Raw genomic sequence first — 19,528 nt, forward strand, 5'->3', positions numbered from 1 at the left:
TAGGGTATAAGAAAATTCAAACTAAGGAAGCATTTAATTATTTGTGATAAAAGAAAAGCTCACTCAACTTTTTGACTATTTTGATTAGATGATATTTAATATTTTTATATATTTGATTAGATGATATGACTATTAGCATCTAGAAACTGGAAATATGAAGTGTCTATACTCATCAATATTATCGAAACACAAAGTGGTTATTGATGCTGAGATAGTGTAATAGAAAATAAAAATCATTTACCTGATGCATGTAATTCTTGTATTGATTCTGAAGGTGTCAAAGGATCTGAATTTAATATAAATAAACAAAAAGTTCAGCTATATACATACTCAGATAAACACCATATTCATTAACTATGTGTAATTTATACTGAAAAATTAAAATATATTGTCTTAAAATACAAGTGAATCCCTTCAATAAAGCTTTGCTTTTCAAGACAAGGCTTTGGTTGTTTACTTCTTTTCTTAAGAAAGAATGTCATGAACAGAATTATTTTAATGCTTAGCCTTCTTCTTGAGCACTGTCTTTTCCTTCTATCAGAAATCTGCTTGCTATGAAACATGTTTTTATGTTTACTATTGATAATATCAGATCTACAAAGATACTACCAGGTCTCTAAGCTACTGATAAATAGTAAACAATCCCTTTTACTTATTGATAAATAGTAAACTATCCCTTCTCTAGGGTGAATTCCAGACCCAGGAATTGAACCGGGGTCTCCTGCATTGCAGGTGGATTCTTTACTAGCTGAGCTACTTGGGAAGTAAATAGTAAACAGATAATACAAATGACTAAAATAGATTTTGATCCCCTTGACTGTCTTAACCAGTCTGCCTAATGCAGTAATAACTTGGCAATAGTTACGAGGTTAATGTTCTTTGATTTACAAGCACAAATTGTATGGCTTTGTGGGCCTTCTCTTTGATGAAAAAGAAAACATAAACAAAAATTGAGAAATACAGTGCTGTACTCTTTACCACATGCTATTATTTTCTGCATTTTAACCTGATTACCTGGGTCTAATGCCCATACGACAATTTCAGACAAAACTAAGACTGAGGAAACAGGAATACAAACAAAGAAGCTAAGGCAAACAAACAGATGTGTTCCCTTTGCAGGAACTGATAAAAGTCTGGGACTTATTACCTGGAATGTTGGCTGATCTTATGGGGAGACATAATGGAATAAAGTGTTCATGCTGACATACTTCTTGGAGAAAATCAAATTTATATTGGCATAAGGTCTAAAAAAGAGCAAAAGAATGACTATTATTCACACACTAAGAAAGTTAATAGAAAATCTGCACTTGAATCTTATCTCTAAAAAGGAAGTGGAGTTACTTTTGTGTGACCACTGGGTCATTGTTAAGTTTAAAGGATTTTGTCCCCTCTCAAGTGGTAAATGTAGTCAGGCACCCTATTTTTGGAGATTGGTCAAGGCTTGTTCAGGAAGTGATTTCATTTGCAACCTACCTTGAGCTTCTATGGGATACAATCTTATTGAGTTCTATTTTTTCATTTCTTTTAGCATATAGCAAAATGTATTTATTCTGAGAAAAACAGTGCCTCACCACATGTGCTAAGATGTACAACTACACTCAGCTTGAAGAGCAGATCACTCGAAATCAACTTCTAAGATCCAGTGCTAAGGAAGACAATGGTGCAGAGAATCTAAACTTAGAGTAAATCTCTCTCCATCTGCCGTTTATTCTGAGGGTACATCATTCCACCCCTTCCCTGCCCTTGCAAACAGGTCTGGCATCTCAATGTTTTGAGTAGAACAGTGATAAATGAAGTGCAGACATGATCCAAAGCAACTTAATACAACTGCATAAATGGGAACAATTAGCAACTCCATAACCATTCTATTTTTATTGTCATGCAAACTAAGTAATCAATTTTTAAGACTCAGCTTGTGTTCATTGTATTCACTAAAAACATCTAACAAAATAAAAATATATTTCATTTGCTCAGATACTTTAGAATCATAATTTGTGACACCTTTAGTCAGTAATTTAGAATACTGACATCTCAAACAAGGGTAGTATTTGACTTAATCCTTTGTACATCAAAGTGAAAAGGAACATAATTAAATTACACGGTGATCACTCTTCATTGAGTATGTTCCATTTGGTCTTTGATAAGATATATAATTTAGGGTCACTGGAATCATACCTAAAAGGATTTTCTGCAAATTTCTTGCATAATTGGAGCACTAATGAAGGACATTCTTTTTTTTTTTTAATTTAATTTCTAAACTTTACAAATTGTATTAGTTTTGCCAAATATCAAAATGAATCCGCCACAGGTATACATGTGTTCCCCATCCTGAACCCTCCTCCCTCCTCCCTCCCCATACCATCCCTCTGGGTCGTCCCAGTGCACTAGCCCCAAGCATCCAGTATCGTGCATCGAACCTGGACTGGCAACTCGTTTCATACATGATATTATACATGTTTCAATGCCATTTTCCCAAATCTTCCCACCCTCTCCCTCTGCAACAGAGTCCATAAGACCGTTCCATACATCAGTGTCTCTTTTGCTGTCTCGTACACAGGGTTATTGTTACCATCTTTCTAAATTCCATATATATGCGTTAGTATACTATATTGGTGTTTTTCTTTCTGGCTTACTTCACTCTGTATAATAGGCTCCAGTTTCATCCACCTCATTAGAACTGATTCAAATGTATTCTTTTTAATGGCTGAGTAATACTCCATTGTGTATATGTACCATCGCTTTCTTATCCATTCATCTGCTGATGGACATCTAGGTTGCTAGGTTGCATTCTTTTAAAAAATATTTACAGAAAGAACTAGATTTTCAAAACTGAATGACATATAATCATGCAGTTTTCCTAGCTAAATCTCCACAGCTAAAAATAACATTCAGGCTCCTAAGCCTAACACGAAATGCTCCAAGAAGATCATTATTTACTTTTGGAATTTCTATATTTGTTTATTTCTATAAACATAAATATATTCTATTTCTATATTCGTAAATATATTTCTATATTCTTTCCCAATACCTAGATGACTTCTCTTGGGGACTTATTTTCCTCCCAATGGGGAAAGGTTAATGGGGAACTGGTAATTCAGGTGCCTTCTCTTTCACGTGACCCAAAGCAGACCAGTTACATGCTTCCTCTCTGGAGTGTAAATCTTTAAAAAAATTTTTTTATTGGAGTATAGTTGATTTATAATGTTGTGTTAGTTTCAGATGTACAGCAAAGTAGATCAGTTATTTTATATATATATATATATATATATATCCATTCTTTTTAAGATTCTTTTCCCAAGTAGGTTATTACAGAATATTAACTAGAGTTCACTGTGCTATACAGTAGGTCCTTATTAGATATCTATTTTATATTATTGCAATCTGTATATGTTCATCCCAATCTCCTATTTATCACATCCTCCCACATTTCCTCTTTGGTAACCATAAATTTGAGTGAGTCCATTTCTGTTTTTTAAATAAGTTTATTTGTATCTTAAAAAAAATTAGATTCCACATGTAAGTTGTATCATATAGTATTAGTCTTTCTCTGTCTGACTTACTTCACTTAGACAATCTTGGAGTCCATCCACATTGCTGCAAATGACCTTATTTCATTTTTCATGGCCAAGTAATATTCCACGGTGTACATGTAAGCAGAGTGTTAAGAGGGAGAAAATGGTCCCATTTCATTATTTAAGGAGCAGCAGACCGTGGCCCCAGGTTCATCCTTTGTGATTACTCTTCTGCCCTGGAAGTGCCTTGGTCTCCGCTCTTTTCCAAGCCTAGTTCTCCCAATATCCTTCCAATAAATTCCCTTTTACTCAAATTGGAGTAAGTTTCTGTTGGTTGCAACACAAAGAACCTTAATGCTTAATGATACAAGTTTCAGAGTCTGGCCCGTTTCCAGTCTTATGTCCCTCTGGCATATGCTATATTATATAGCTCAGTGGTTCTCAAACTTGAAAGAACACAGAAATCACCTGAAGGTGATAAGAATCTTGCTGCATTCCAGATTTCTGGGCCCCACCTGCAGTAGCTCAGCCCTGAGATCACTGGTCTAGGAACCACACTTTGGGAACCACTGCTCCCTAGATATTAGTACTATTCCCTGTCTCCCGACACAGAGTCACTATTTATGTAAGGTGATCAACTGTTCCATTTTGCCCAAGACTGGAAATTTCCAGAGAAGTGGAACTTGCTAAAACCAAGACAGTCCTGGGAAAACCTGAGGAAGAAGAACTGCAGCTGGAATCACTCCTCTCACAGCCCACAAGAAACAGAAACGAAATGTGAACACTTTAACTCCACGCCCATTTGTTCCCCACGAAGGGAGGACTTGGGAGACTTGCTGAGATGACGAGCCATTTTAAAAGCCTGCCTTTCATTGTACAGAAATTGTTTTTTGATACAAATAATGGATAGGTTATTGTTTTAGACAGATTATACACAGAGACCAGTGTGTTTATTTGTAATGCAACAGTTTAGAAAGCCATCACTCCTGAACATGGTTCTTACCTTGGGATCACCAGAGGAGAACATGCTGATGTAATTGTTAACCATCTTAAACACAAAACCCCGGTCCATAAATGTAAAGCAGCGCTAAAAAATAAATAAATAAATAAATTCAGATGTTTTTGTTTTAAGGATCATTAAAGCTGTTAGAAAAGATGATTAAAAATATTGATGCAAAATAACATTTCACTAAATGTCTTATATAATAAATGTTTGAACAATATCTACAATATGCTTAAGCATTCATCCACATATGGCAGCTAATTAAAATACCAGATATAGGACACACACCACAAAGTTACAAACCCATATTTATCATTTTTCATAAAACATCTCTTGGAGCTTTGCAATGAAATATTGCAAGCCCTTTCCTTTTAATATAGAAATTTTTAGCTTTTACTTGTCTTATTTTTTAACCACTTTTCTACATTTTATTATTGTTTTTTAATAGTTTTTTCCACAGTTCCTTAGGTGAAGATCATTTACTGTACAACATCTGGTAAGAACAGGGGCAGCAGAGACAGGTCAGGGAAACCTTTTGCAATCTCACTGGCCTCTTTCAATAGCTTTTCTTTTCAGCCAAGGCGGCTTGAATTTGAAGAGTGAAGGTAAGAGAGCCTGAGATTTCTATCAGTGAGCTGCTCACTGTCTGTCTTACTCTGTCTTCACACTCTTGTAACTGTAATAAGGAGAGTCTTAAGCAGTAGGTAGCTTTAGAGGAGTCAGGCAAGCATTGCAAGTCAGCTCAGCATCTGCTCTCTATCCCAAAGACTAATGGCCACGTAACCAGTAACCAAGCTATGGGGGCCAGTTCCTGCACTGGAAAAGTATGATGTGGGCATGGACTGTTTCCTGATGCAGCATCTTGGGCACTATAGTAGATTAGCTTATGGAGGTCATCACTGCATGTGTGTTTCATTCTACCCATCCACAAGTGTGCGAATATGTGTATCACGTGGGAAAATTTCTCGGCTGCTGTATCACTCAGTATAGAAGGCTTCTTTCTCATCCAGAGTCCAGTAGGGTCCATTGTAACAGTTTCGCGTTTCTTAATCTCTCAGTTTTACAAACAAATCTCTTTTCTCAGAAAGGACTGGACATAAAATCTTGTTATAGGCAGTACGCATATGTGCGTGCTAAGTTGTTTCAGTCGTGTCCAACTCTTTGCAACTCGATGGCCTGTAGCCTGCCAGGCTCCTCTGTCCACAGGATTCTCCGGGCAAGAATACTGGAGTGGGTTGCCATGCCCTCGTCCACCTCCTCCAGGGGATCTTCCCGACCCAGGGATGGAACCTGCGTCTCTTATGTCTCCTGAATTGGCAGGCGATTTCTTTGCCACTAGTGCCACCTGGAAAGCCCTATAGGTAGTATTCCAAGTGGACGATTTCCCATTGAAATACGCCCATGTAGAAACATGAGTCATTTTCTCTAATAACATTTCCAGTTGATTGGTCAATCATGTTTGTTTTTCCTTTCCATTTTTCTATGTTTTATTCTGAGTTTTTTAAATGTACCTATTCATTACATACTACTTCATTTATATCTTCATTTTCAGTATGAATTTAAGTTCTTTCAATCATCTCCCCTTAGTAAAAAAGTGAATGGCTCCCTGGTCCTCCTATCTTCCAACAGAACAGTGAGGAAAGGTAACACCAAAGCATAATCACAGGTGCAGAACATGTAGAGGAGGGGAGGAAGAGGGCTTTGATGTCCTCTGCACTATGCAGGCTCTCAGCAAGTGGGTCAGGTCCTCTAAGGTTCTCCATCTGTAGAATGAAGTCCCAACTGGTGACCCTTGGAATATTCCCAATGTGGAGCTCTCTCCCTGGAGACCTCTGCTATTGCTGTCTCATTCCTGCTGGGAAGAAGCTTGGGTCTCACTTTGCAGAGAGGAAGACCATCTAGTATAACTATGGGTTCTAGAAACTTCTCAAGAAAGAGCATAAGAACAGAAGCACTTTGGTGAAGTCACAGGGCACCTTGATAAGATGGAGGAGGAATTTGTGAGTCATGTCATTGAAAGGTTGCAGTTGCCACCTCCCAGAGGCTACTGTAGCTAATCTGTGAGCTTTCAAAGGAAACCAAACTCCATCACCCATGAAAGGGGAAAATGAGGAGGAGGGTGCCTACCCTGGGGGGGGGGGAGGTCTAGGAAAACTCAGAGTTCTTGAGATTTAAGACCTTCTATGTGGAGAACTTGTCATACTCTTTTCAAGGGGCAGTGAGGGATAAGGGGGGCAGGTTGTTCCAAGGATACAAAGCTGGTAGAATCAGCCTTTTTCCTACAAAGAGCCCTCCTGCAGGTCAAGCTTCATCAAATGTGTCTCTCCTGTCATCGGTACCCTGTTCTGGCCCATTCCAGCACCTTCTTAACCCCAAGGGCAGAGGATCTTTCACCCATTGTTAAGGCATGGAGGGGCCTCTCTGCTTTTGTTTTAAAATAATTTATATTAACCTTCCATATTAGCAGAAAACAATTTATAGCAGGCTTTGGCAAACTATGTTCCATGAGCCAAAACTGGCCCACTGTTTGTTTTTGTAAATGATGTTGTATTGGGACACAGCTGTACCCATTTGTTTAAATATTGTCCATGGTGAATGGTCTATGGGTTTCCCTGGTGGTTCAGATGGTAAAGAGTCTGCCGGCGATGCAGGAGACCCAGGTTCAATCCCTGGGTCAGGAAGATCCCCTGGAGAAGGAAATGGCAACCCACTCCAGTATTCTTGCCTGGAGAATCCCAAAGATGGAGGAGCTTGGTAGGCTACACTCCACGGAGTTGCAAAGAGTTGGACACGAATGAGTGACTAACACAGAATGGTCTATGATTGTTTCTAGCTGAGTTGGGTACTTGCCACAGAAACTGTATGGTCTGCAAAACTAAAAATATTTAACATTTGACCCTTTACAGAAAAAAATTTGCAGATTGTTGATATAAAGAATAACATACCCTATCAGACTTTTTCTCAGTTTGGCTTAATAAAGGAAAATATTCTAAATTAAACACGCAAAGATATATTGTAATAAAAAATTATTTATTTTGTTTCACCAACTGTGAGAACCAATGAGAATTTTATTCTATAGCTTATTTAGCGATCAGTTATGAACTCAAATTACAAAACACGCATCTGATACCCTTTCCCTTTATATTTTACAAAACTACTTGGTCCATCTTTTTCTTTCTCATCTGGAAACTTTACTAGGTATTAACTTATGTATCTCCACAGCAACTCTTGCATAGATTGAATTTATAGAAAACATTTATTTATTCCACAAACACAGAACATTTAAGTGAAAGAGAGTAAATATAAAGACTTTCCCTTTCATAGACTTGCTTATCCATCTTTTTTTTTGATATTTAGAGAGTAATATCACAGATGTTTCTTTAAAATATTTTGCTACCAAAATCTGTCTTTTATATTAGATGATTGCCAAATGGTTTCCAAAAGCAAATTGAAATAAAGTAGAGAATAGTCAGAAGAGTGGGTAAAAAGACATGGCTGTCTGAGAAGGAAAATTAAAATCAGAATGAACTTTCCTTTGCTACCTCCTTGGTATTATATTTGCAAGAGAAGAGTATCTAGACAGCTACTCTCAGGTAAATTAGAGTTGTGACCCAGATTGGCAGTGGAAAGAAAAATTACAGAAGCTACATATGTAGACATGGATGCATTTGCATCCTATCTATCTCTAGGAGAGAACGGTCAGAGAAATGGACAAGGTTTCTGGCTTAAGTGCTACAAAAACATTATTTTCCCATGATGTAAGACAAAAGAGGACACTTTCTCACCTAGGACACTTTCATGTGGTCACCCCAGAGGTACCACATTCTCCATTTTTGGAAAACAATCTTGGTACAACCATGGTGTTACGATACTTCAGTTGTTAAATTCTGATGACAACTAACTTACAGTATTAGATTACTAATGTAGAATTCAACAACCAAAAGAGATAAAAGTCATTTGAAACCTAAGTTAAGTGAATAACTACTTTCTGGGAATATAAAAGTTTTGTAACGCCAACAGTGGGGCAGTGTTGAGCAGCTGAACACTCAAAGTTCATCAGTTCACATGCATTATGCCAAATGACTACATTCAATTTAACATAAAAAAACCATGTCATCTTCTTTTCTCTTTTCCTTTCTGCGTTCAGATGATTCATATAATAAACTTTACATTTTAAAACAAGCTTTCTGGGTCAAATAAATTCTGTAAAAGCAATAGTCTCAAAACAATGCCTGTACAATGGATTTTTATAATGTACATTATACTAAGTTAGCGTTTCCATTTATGAACGTCACAAAAGTCCTGCTTTCAGTTTGCAGTCCATGGATCCACATATCTTATAGACTGTATTTGTTTATCTATTGTCAATCCATGCTTTTTACCCACAGCTTTCACAAACCACTGGTGTCACCATTAGCTGTATACTCTGTGTCTCTTTTCACCTTGGACATTCATGTTAGACATTACTTTATGTACCACCAGAAGCTACTTTTGCATAAATGAGGTCCAAGGAAAGCATATTTTTTTCTAATAAGTACAGAACATTTAATCCAAAGAGGGTAGATAAGGGGTCTTTTCCCTTTTTAAGAGACTTGCTTATGCAACATTTTTTTTTTTTTTTTTGCAATTTAGGGAAGAATACTCTGCAGATGTTTCTTAAATGCAGTGTGCTTACAAATTGGACAACATGTCATTTTCTCCAAATTTTCTTTTTCATCAAGCACTTCAAATAAACTACTAGCATAGTAACAAACTTTATTCTCATAGGTCTTAAAATGTGGTAGAAAATTAGAGTAAATTTTTTTTCTGTTTTACTCTCTTCCTCCTTAAGCCTGACCATCTCTTTCTCTTTCTTGAAGCAAGAAAAAAGCAAAATTAAGATGTAAAACAGTGAAAAGGAAATTTTAAGAGGTAAACATGCATAGTACATAATTTGAAAGAGCATTTGACACGTCAAAAAAGAAATTAGACTGAATTAAAATTCACATGCAGAGTACATCATGAGACACACTGGACTGGAAGAAACACAAGCTGGAATTAAGATTGCAGGGAGAAATATCAATAACGTCAGATATGAAGATGATACCACCCTTATGGCAGAAAGTGAAGAGGAACTAAAAAGCCTCTTGATGAAAGTGAAAGTGGAGAGTGAAAAAGTTGGCTTAAAGCTCAACATTCAGAAAACGAAGATCATGGCATCCAGTCCCATCACTTCATGGGAAATAGATGGGGAAACAGTGGAAACAGTGTCAGACTTTATTTTTTGGGGCTCCAAAATCACTGCAGATAGTGACTGCAGCCATGAAATTAAAAGATGCTTACTCCTTGGAAGGAAAGTTATGACCAACCTAGATAGCATATTCAAAAGCAGAGACATTACTTTGCCATCAAAGGTTTGTCTAGTCAAGGCTATGGTTTTTCCTGTGGTCATGTATGGATGTGAGAGTTGGACTGTGAAGAAGGCTGAGTGCCGAAGAATTGATGCTTTTGAACTGCGGTGTTGGAGAAGACTCTTGAGAGTCCCTTGGACTGCAAGGAGATCCAACTAGTCCATTCTGAAGGAGATCAGCCCTGGGATTTCTTTGGAAGGAATGATGCTAAAGCTGAAAGTCCAGTACTTTGGCCACCTCATGCGAAGAGTTGACTCATTGGAAAAGACTCTGATGCTGGGAGGGATTGGGGGCAAGAGGAGAAGGGGACGACAGAGGATGAGATGGCTGGATGGCATCACGGACTCGATGGACATGAGTCTGGGTGAACTCCAGGAGTTGGTGATGGACAGGGAGGCCTGGCGTGCTGTGATTCATGGGGTTGCAAAGAGTCGGACACGACTGAGCGACTGAACTGAACTGAAAATTCATGAATGACAACTTCAGCTAATTTTCCATCTATCTCCATAGTCTCTTTGTTACTAGTATTTATTGATAAGTTCCCACAACTATCCAGTATGTCTTGGTGTCTACTACAAAAAAGCAAGAAAAGTGCCTTCATCAAGGTCACCAATAGTCAACAGTTGGGCAAAAGAAGGAACAGAAGAAACACATTATCTTTCCGATTGGATGCATTATCTGTTCAGTGATACACCATCATTCTACATTAGCTAATTTTGGACTAAGCTCATTTTTCTTCCTAATTTAATATAAATAAATATTGCTAAATATATATATGTATGCATATATATATTTCATTTTATGTTGCTAAATACTTTAACTGATCATTTTCCTTTTATGTAGCTAATTTATAATATTTTCATCATGTAAAAAAGAGCCTGGAAGTAAAACAACAAAAATGCTCAATTCCCCCAAATTTTTCCAAAGTGGCTATTTGGCATCATTGTGAGAGCTGTAGCCATGCCAAAATATCACTTCAAGGTTAGAAAAGTCCGAGACAAAAATATTGCCTCAGGACAAGTTCTCCTTTAAAAATATCACTTTTCTCTTTAAAAATATTTAGGAGTCCTACATTTGGCAATATTCAAACAGATACTTTTCTCTAACCTTGATTTTTGTTCTATAGGACTCCAAATTGGAAAAAAAAATCAGAAAGTATTTCAAGCAAGAAAGACATATAGATGAAAGCATTCATCTAATCATGGTAGTCCTGACTTCTCATCATAAATGAACCCGTGACTTAATTAACACGTAGAGTATCTCACAGCCACTATCACACAGGCCTGAAGAGAATCAGGCTTTGTATAATGTACCTTAAGAAATCTGGCAACGCTGTGGTTTGCCCTTTTTGTTTCTTCAAGTGCGTCTTTGTTTTTCCAAATCATGTGGTCAGCGAAGCTCATGACAAGATTGTCCAATTCATTTTGAAAAGATTCAGGAAATCTTTGAGGCCGAGAAAGCTAAAGAAAGAATGGATCATTGCTTTACAATGAGATCTGTGAAATACTAAGCCTGGAAAACATAACCTGTAAGACTTAACTTCATTCTATTTATTATCAAACAAAAAGTCTTTTTGGAAATTTGAAAGCAATAATGAAATTAGAAGCCATTTCAATTTCAAGGTCATGATTTCCACTTTTCAGTGAATTTTTCTTCTATTTTGGCCAATAAAGCTTTCACTTTTTCATTATAAATTATAACATATATGAATTGCAAACTATTCAGACAACATAGAAATGTAACATTTTTTATAACCTCTTAATACCCCTTCTTGCCTTCTCAGGAAATAACTACTATGAATGGTTTAATGACTATTATTCTAGATTTTCTTTGATTCACAGTTTTCTAATTTAAAAATCAATTATTTTGATTTTTTAAGACTATTAATAAGAATCTTCCAATAAACAACTATAAGAAATCAATGAATGAATAACTGAATGAGTACAGATATTAGTTTGAAATGTCCTCTAAGTTGTGAGTACCAGCTAGCTTTTTTATAAAAGTTATTTCAGTTTTATAAGAGACATAACTGACATATAAAATTATAACATATTTACACCATACACTCTGGTGTTTTCATGCACATAATAAATTGTGAAAGAATCCCCACCCCTCATCTAGTTAATTAAGCCATCCATCAGCTCACATACATATTTTTGGGGCGAGAACACTTAAGTTCTACTCTCCTAGCAAATTTCAATTATACAATACAGTGCTATCAACTATAATCACCATGTTTTCCATTAGACGCTCAAACGTTATTCATCTTATAGATGGAAGTCTATACCGGCTGGTCTTAACTCTGGTATTAGCATATGCCCATGACAGTTGTCAGTGAGACTTCACTGTCAAAATGCTTTTGCCATAAGATAAAAAATGGTTTGGCTGTGACATTACACAACTACACTGAGTAGTTGTGTACACAGTTACACAATTACACTCACTACACTGAGTAAAACTCTACAGGCCCCTAAAGAGTGCCCTTGGGTACAGAAATCTACGCCTCCTATTTTAACTCGGAAAATTTCAGGCAGCTGAGTTTTCCCATTTCTGTCACTGCTTTGTGAATTTATACAATTTCTTTGCACAAGATAGGTAAGATTCATTCACCTTTAGAAGATGGCTTTAAAATTAGACTTGCAATTTCACTATAGACAGAAACAGACAATTGAGAGTTTGACTAACCTTTATTTTCTTAATCTAAGCACTCAACCTTCCATGGTGCAAGAATAAAAACCATGGAGGCTAAAATTAGAGAAACTGCAGAGCACAAATACTGATTAACTACAGAATGCTGCAGTTGGCTTCGACTGGCTTTTTTTTTGCCATTTTTACCAGGAAATGACTGTCAGTTTAAGAATCTCATGGTTACTCTCTGTATATATTCAAAGTTTACTATTGAAATAAAATTAAATTGACAACAAATAAACCTAGTGGATTTAACTGTATACATCATTTTTCATTCTGCTCCATATCCCTTGAGAAATAAGGGTAAATGATTCACCTGTGAAAACAACAATCAGGTTTTACATAATCAAAGCACAATTGTCGTTTTCCTCTTTTCACTGCGTTAGTCCTCTGCTGCTGCTGCTGCTAAGTCGCTTCAGTCGTGTCCGACTCTGTGCGACCTCATAGACGGCAGCCCACCAGGCTCCCCCATCCCTGGGATTCTCCAGGCAAGAACACTGGAGTGGGTTGCCATTTCCTTCTCCAATGCATGAAACTGAAAAGTGAAAGTGAAGTCGCTCAGTCGTGTCCGACTCTTAGCGACCCCATGGACTGCAGCCTACCAGGCCCCTCTGTCCATGGGATTTTCCAGGCAAGAGTACTGGAGTGGGGTGCCATGTTAGTCCTCTAAGAGACATTAAACACATCAGTGATGACATTTTCTTCACAAGGATATGCATTAACAGCCTGGACCTTGATAATTCCTCCGTTCCTCCTCCCTGCCCTTTTTTTGTCTTCCTTTCAAACTCCCCTTGAAGCCTACTCCCACTCTTAACCCCAAGACATGCTGATTGGTATACACAGGTAACATCTTTATTTTTTAACTTTTTTGGTTGTGCCACAGGGTTTGTAGGATCCTAGTCAGAATCCCTGACTAGGGATCAAACCCTGTCCCCAGGAGTGGAAGTGTCGAGTCCTAACCACTAGACCAGCAGGGAATTCCCAATGAGTAATACTTTAAATTCTTCTCCAGAAGTCTATCCCACAGTCTTGAGAGGGGAGAACTGCTGAGCTGGGGACGGGGCTTTCTGTCTCAGGAAAGGGAGGAAGGCAGTGAGGTGACAGTCGGATCCACAGCTGCAAGCTGGAACCTGCTGGAAAACCTGGGCTATGATACGGCAGAGATCACAAGGACCAGATGCAGAATGCAGGGGCTGAGTTTCAGGCATTTGGGAGTTGTGTTAGGAACAAGGGGCTGATGGAAAACAAAACATGCAGCCAATACAAGCAACCTTTCGCTACTAGAGCTCAGTGTTGAGAAGGCATTCGGCATTTTCTAGTAAATAGGAATTGACAAGGATAAGAAAGCAGGAGTGCCAGGGAGGTGCTGTCTGCCTCTCAGAGGGTTCTTTACCATAAGGGTTGCCAGGGCCTCCTCCAGGGGATCTTCCCCGGGATCAAACCCACATCTCTTGTGTCTCCTCCATCGCAGGCAGGTTCTTTACCATTAGTGCCACCTGGAAAGCCCTAATAAATAGGAATTTGCCTTGGACAAGAAAGCAGGGGTCTCAGGGAGGTGCTATCTGCCTCTCAGAAGACCAGACTAGAGGATATGACTTCCTCAAAGCTTCCTGATAGTGGAATATTGTTTTAATAACAAAGAAAGCCATTCACTTTGCAATTAAAAAAAAATAAAGAAAATGCAAATAGCTTGGGAGATGCTTATTGGGAATGCTTTTAAGTCAAATGATGGCATCTGGTCTACTCCTAATGTGATACATAGAGCTGGTTAGAACATTAGATGGTCATGTGCCCTTGGAAGAAAACTGGGTGTGGTGGCTGCTCCTGAAGAGGGTCATGAAAAGGGAACTGGACTCAGTGAATATGAACTGCTGTCCATGAGAAGTTCTTCTGTTCTTAGGCTGTTCATAGGATGTTTGTAACCTATCGATTTGAGCAGATATATACTAGTGGGAACTGAAAGATTTTAGTCCAGTCCGTTCTTTTTACACATGGGAAAGCAGGCTGTGAGATGTTCAGTGTCTTTTTTATCATCTAACATGTTAATGGCAGAGCGAGGGTTATAATGCTGAGGTGTCCTGATAGAGCTTAATAACAGAGAGACAGGAATCATCCTTATCATCATGTTAGATTTTCTCTTGCTCCCAGGTCGGAGGCTGTTATCTCTGGGAGTAGAAGAGCAGACACAGCTGAAAAGCAAACCTGGGACTTAAGAATTCAGAGTTCTGGAATACTAGAGATGATTAGATGCACAGCCAGGGCAGGTCTCTTATGCTATGTCAAGACCATGTTTGGAAAGACTTGAGGCTGGAGGTGTGGATGGTGGCTCTGCAGAGACCCCTGAATCCTCAGTGCCCCATTCCTCTCCTCTAAGAGGCAGCACTTCTGGCATGTGGGAAGATGCTGCAGAAGCCTGCAAGGCAATAGGCAGACCCCTTGGGAGCTGTCCTTCCTCCTCTCCTGAAGCTCCGGGCATTAACTGGGTTATACCCCAGCTCAACTCAGCTGTGAACCTGCTCAGCCTAATAAGGTAAGGAAGAGTGTATACCCCAAGGAGTTAATAAGATTTAGCTAGCATGTGCCAGATATGGTTTCCCAAGTGATGGTAGTGGTAAAGAACTCGCCTGCCAATGCAGGAGAAGCAAGAGATTCGGGTTTGATCCCTGGGTCAGGAAGATCACTTGGCGAGGGAAATGGCAGCCCACTCCAGTATTCTTCCCTGGAAAATTCCATGGGCAGCGGAGACTGGTGGGCTACAGTTCATGGGGCCGCAAAGAGTTGAACACGACTGAGTAACTCAAAACAGCACAGCATGTACTGGCAAGGGCCACGTGGGAGTACCACTGAGACAACGTTGCGGGTGTTTGATCAACGTGGCCAGAATGAAAGAGTGGATAAGTTCAAATTCACTGAGTTGAGGGCACTTTGTCAGGACGTGGGCTTAAACAAGAATTCAGGGGATGGACCACTCACTGTTAGGTGGCTCTTAGGAGTCCTGGAGATGGCTCATTTTAAGCAGGATGAAAATACCTGGGTTGCCCTGGCAGATGATAGAGGAAGGAATAAAAAGGCAGAGGGAAGTGGACATATAGGAATGGAAATATGAGCCCAGAAGACCCACTGTGCACCAAAGCCATCCAGAAGGTATTAGGGACTGACATCCCTAAGACATTCAATGGTATCTCCCCTCTGCAGGTGGGAGAGACAAATACAGTGTTGGCTCACTAACAGCCATGAGGATGAGGGTCAGCTATATACAGAGGTCATGTGATTGCACCCAATCTCCAGGGACCAGTGGCTGTGATGATCAAGACAAATGGCAAGTCTGGAGAGCAGCCAAGGGGGCTTGACTCTCAGGAAGCTGTAGGGCTGGTTACTGATGTGTGGAATCCCTAGGGACAAGACAGGTAGCAGGCAACAATGGCACTGCTTCATATCCACCAATAAGACAAAATGGACCATCAGAAAACAAGGATCTCTGTTCCAACAAATAGCCATGACTCTTCCATCTTCCTGGACCTGAGTCAGTTCTCAAATCTGGTACACGCTGGCTGAAGAGGAGGCAGGGTCCCTAAAGAAAATGTCCTGCAGCTTGAATAAGTGTCTAATGCAATGATTCTAAAGTCCTTCTCCAAAGGACCCTATAGGATTTTCTTAGGTGATTACACTCAAACATTTGAAGCACGAGTGGACACAGGATCTGAACTGATGTTGATATCTGGAGACCAAAATACCATCATGTCCACCTGCTTAGAGTAGAAACTCACAAGATTAATAATGTAGTCCTAAGTTCTGTTAGCAGCAGGTCCACTGGGTTCAAAGATCTGACCACCAGCCATTTACCTGGTCTAAATGTATAATTTGTATTGACACAATTGGCATTTGCAGTAAACACACTGGATGCTTGACTGGCGGCTTGGCCAAGGGTAACTTGGCCTCTGTCTTCCTGGACCTGAGTCAGTTCTCAAATCTGGTACACACTAACTGAAAAGGAGACAGGGTCCCTAAAGAAAGTGTCCTGCAGCTTTAGTAAGTGTATAATATAATGATTCTAAAGTCCATCTTCAAAGGGCTCTATAGGTTTTGGCCTAAGACACTGCCCCTCCCCCACCAAGAGTATAAATGAAGACAATAATTGCTATTCACCACTATCCCCACCCCATGCAATACTGTTCTGATTTAGTCTCCCAGTGAAGGAGGCATAGTGTCTGAGGTTTCTGCCTGGTCTTACTCACAAAGAGAACAGAGAGAAATACATGCAGAAATCAGGGAATCTACTTGGGAGGTTCTTGATCCTCCTTACCCAACTGTAACTAGAAATGGTCCAAAGGCTGAGACCACTCTGGACCCATTTGGAATGAGCGTTTGGGCCACAACACAGGTAAGTGACTGAGACCTTCAGAGCTACTGGCTGAAGGTGAGGGGAATCTAGAATGGATGGCAGAGGAGGGAGGCGATGAGAACCATGTACGGTCCTGAGGCCAGCAACAGTAACAGACTACAGTTAATCAAATCCCACTAGGCCCCATTTTTCAGGAAGAGAGGCCCAGGGAAGCTACGGAGGGGCAGAATCAGAGACATTTGCAAAATGTAGTGTAATCTGTGGACCGTGGACCGAAGGTGGCAGTCAAGGATATGCACAGCGCAGACATTCCTTTGAGAAAAAATCTGCTTGATGAAAGAAACAGCTACGGAGTTTTGGGGATGCACTCAAGAGACCATGCCAAGGTCACCAAGGTCACATTCTCCCTGGCTGCTCCAAGCTTGCAGAGGTGTCAGAGTCAGATCATCTGCCCAATGCAGGACTTTCCTCATGAACATTCCTTGCTCTCAGACAGCCCATTGGTCCAGCTAAAACTGTCTCACTGCAAGGCTCTTTGCAGTCAATCCTCCTTCCTTTGCCATTTCCTTTCACAGGCATCAGACTTCCCTAGTCCTTTTGCCTGTCTTTTTATCCTTTACAGTCATTTTGCATTTCTAACTTTGTCCTTCCATCTGCTTCTGAAGGACCTGTACTGACACACAATCACGTCTCCTACATAGAAAGCATGAGCAGGGACTTCCCTGGTGGTCCAGTGGCTAAGACTTTGCCTTCCAAGGCAAGGCGTGTGGGTTCGATCCCTGACTGGGGGACTAAGGGATTTCCCTGATGGCTCAGACAGTAAAGAATTTGCCTGCAATGCAGGAGATCCAGGTTCAATCCCTGGGTCGAGAAGATCCCCTGGAGATGGGAATGGCTACCCACTCCAGTATTCTTGCCTGGAGAATTCCACGGACACACGACTCTGGCAGGCTACACTCCATGGGGTCGAAAAGAGCTGGACATGACTGACTGACTAACACTCTCTCTGGGGGAGGCTAAGATCTCACATGCCTTGCTAGCAAAAAACCAAAACGTAAAAGATAAGTAATATTGTAACAAATTCCATAAAGACTTTAAAAATGGTCCAGATAAAAAAATTCTTAAAGCAGTGAGCATAAATCAGTAAGGTTTAGAAAACAAATAAAAATGGAACTAATAAGAGCATATTCATTATTCAGAGAATATTCATGAGCATAATTGTTGGATGCTATTTTATTACATATGATCGTACCTGAATTTTATTTGTGTCAATCAAGTGCTGTGCCATGGATTTTAGGATAATTGCAAAGAAGAACCAGGAATGCTGTTAGGAAAAGAAAAGACAATCAGAAATTTATTATCTTACAGCAAAGTAATGATAATTCTGTTCTTTACAACATGCGATACTATAAAATCTTTATCTTGGAATGTATTCTTTGAAATTAAATGCATCAGAGGAATAATATAGTCTCCATTATGTTAGGATCATCCTTAGCAAAATTCTAATGGGAAATGTAAATGCCAGGTATTTCTGTTTCCCAGTCATCTCAAAGACTGTATAACACAAGAAACTGGCTTATTTGACATGGCTGATTAGACAGTCGTCTTAGGAAATACTTATTCATGGGGTGTTCTACCTGTTTTCCTTAAACAAAACTAAATGTTGTAGCAGGCCCACCCCTCACATTACGATGGGTAGAGGCAAGTAAAAATGGAAGCTGTATGTTTAAGTATTTAAAAGCTAACAGAGTGTTAAATAAAGTATGTTGGCTCTTCCTACCTTGACAAATACAACTTCATGACATTTTGGAATACTGTACCTGAATGTGGGAGCATAGGAAGAGCATGACCCTGGCCCACCCCTTCCTCTCACCCGGGGCTCCGTCCTGCCCTGAGGGACCTGGTGTGACTGTCCAGCCTGCAAGCCCAAGCGCTGCCCACAAACCTCTCCACAGTTCCTCTCTCCCACCATACACTGCTCCTGCCTTAGGTCTGGGGCTACACTCAGGCAACAAGAGTTTCCCTCTTTAGTATGGACTTCTAAAGAGGTGTAAGCAGGCCCAGGAATAAACCTACAAGCTCTAAAGGTGGGGGCTCCTGGGAATCCTTATAGTTCCAGGCGGCATTCCTTTGACTCCCTTCACACTTTGCCTCATGAGAAGGGGTGCACTTGGAGAAGGCCAAAGAATACCCAGGGCTTCCCAGGTGGCGCTAGTGGTAAAGAACTGGCCGCCAATCCAGGAGACACAAGGGATGTGGGTTTGATCCCTGGGTTGGGAAGATCCTCTGGAGAAGGAAATGGTACCCCACTCCAGAATTCTTGCCTGGAAAACTCCATGGGCAGACGACCCTGGTGGGCTGCAGTCCATGGGGTCACAAAGGGTCAGACACAACTGAGCACACACAGCAGCAAAGAACACCCAAGGATGCTAGGTAGGCAGCCTTCTCCAGCGACCCTGTCCCCACCCTCACCCCGTTACAGTCTATTCTCTATGCAGTCATCAGAGAGACCCTTTTGAACCATGGTCAGCTCAATTCACTTCTCCCCTCAAAGGCCTCTCATGGCTCCCAGTTTCTCTCCCAGCAGAAGCCC

The 19,528-nt window shown here is 40.0% G+C and overlaps 1 protein-coding gene across 9 annotated transcripts in view; it reads right to left on the bottom strand.

Annotated features, from left to right (window-relative positions):
• DOCK10 (dedicator of cytokinesis 10) overlaps nt 1-19,528 on the bottom strand; it is a 304,825-nt gene that overhangs the window by 45,614 nt on the left and 239,683 nt on the right. For all 9 annotated transcript variants that reach the window (XR_011562013.1, XM_070773197.1, XM_070773206.1 and 6 more), the window contains exons 27-31: nt 18,188-18,259; nt 11,219-11,365; nt 4,516-4,599; nt 1,148-1,244; nt 242-286 (exon numbers count right to left, since the gene is read on the bottom strand). Coding sequence is in view for 8 of the 9 variants with exons in the window: in XM_070773197.1 (XP_070629298.1) it covers nt 242-286; nt 1,148-1,244; nt 4,516-4,599; nt 11,219-11,365; nt 18,188-18,259 (445 nt within the window). In the remaining variant the exon portion in view is untranslated. The remainder of the gene's footprint in view (nt 1-241; nt 287-1,147; nt 1,245-4,515; nt 4,600-11,218; nt 11,366-18,187; nt 18,260-19,528) is intronic.

Source organism: Bos indicus, chromosome 2 (genome assembly GCF_029378745.1).
Source record: "Bos indicus isolate NIAB-ARS_2022 breed Sahiwal x Tharparkar chromosome 2, NIAB-ARS_B.indTharparkar_mat_pri_1.0, whole genome shotgun sequence".
Lineage (NCBI taxonomy): Eukaryota > Metazoa > Chordata > Mammalia > Artiodactyla > Bovidae > Bos > Bos indicus.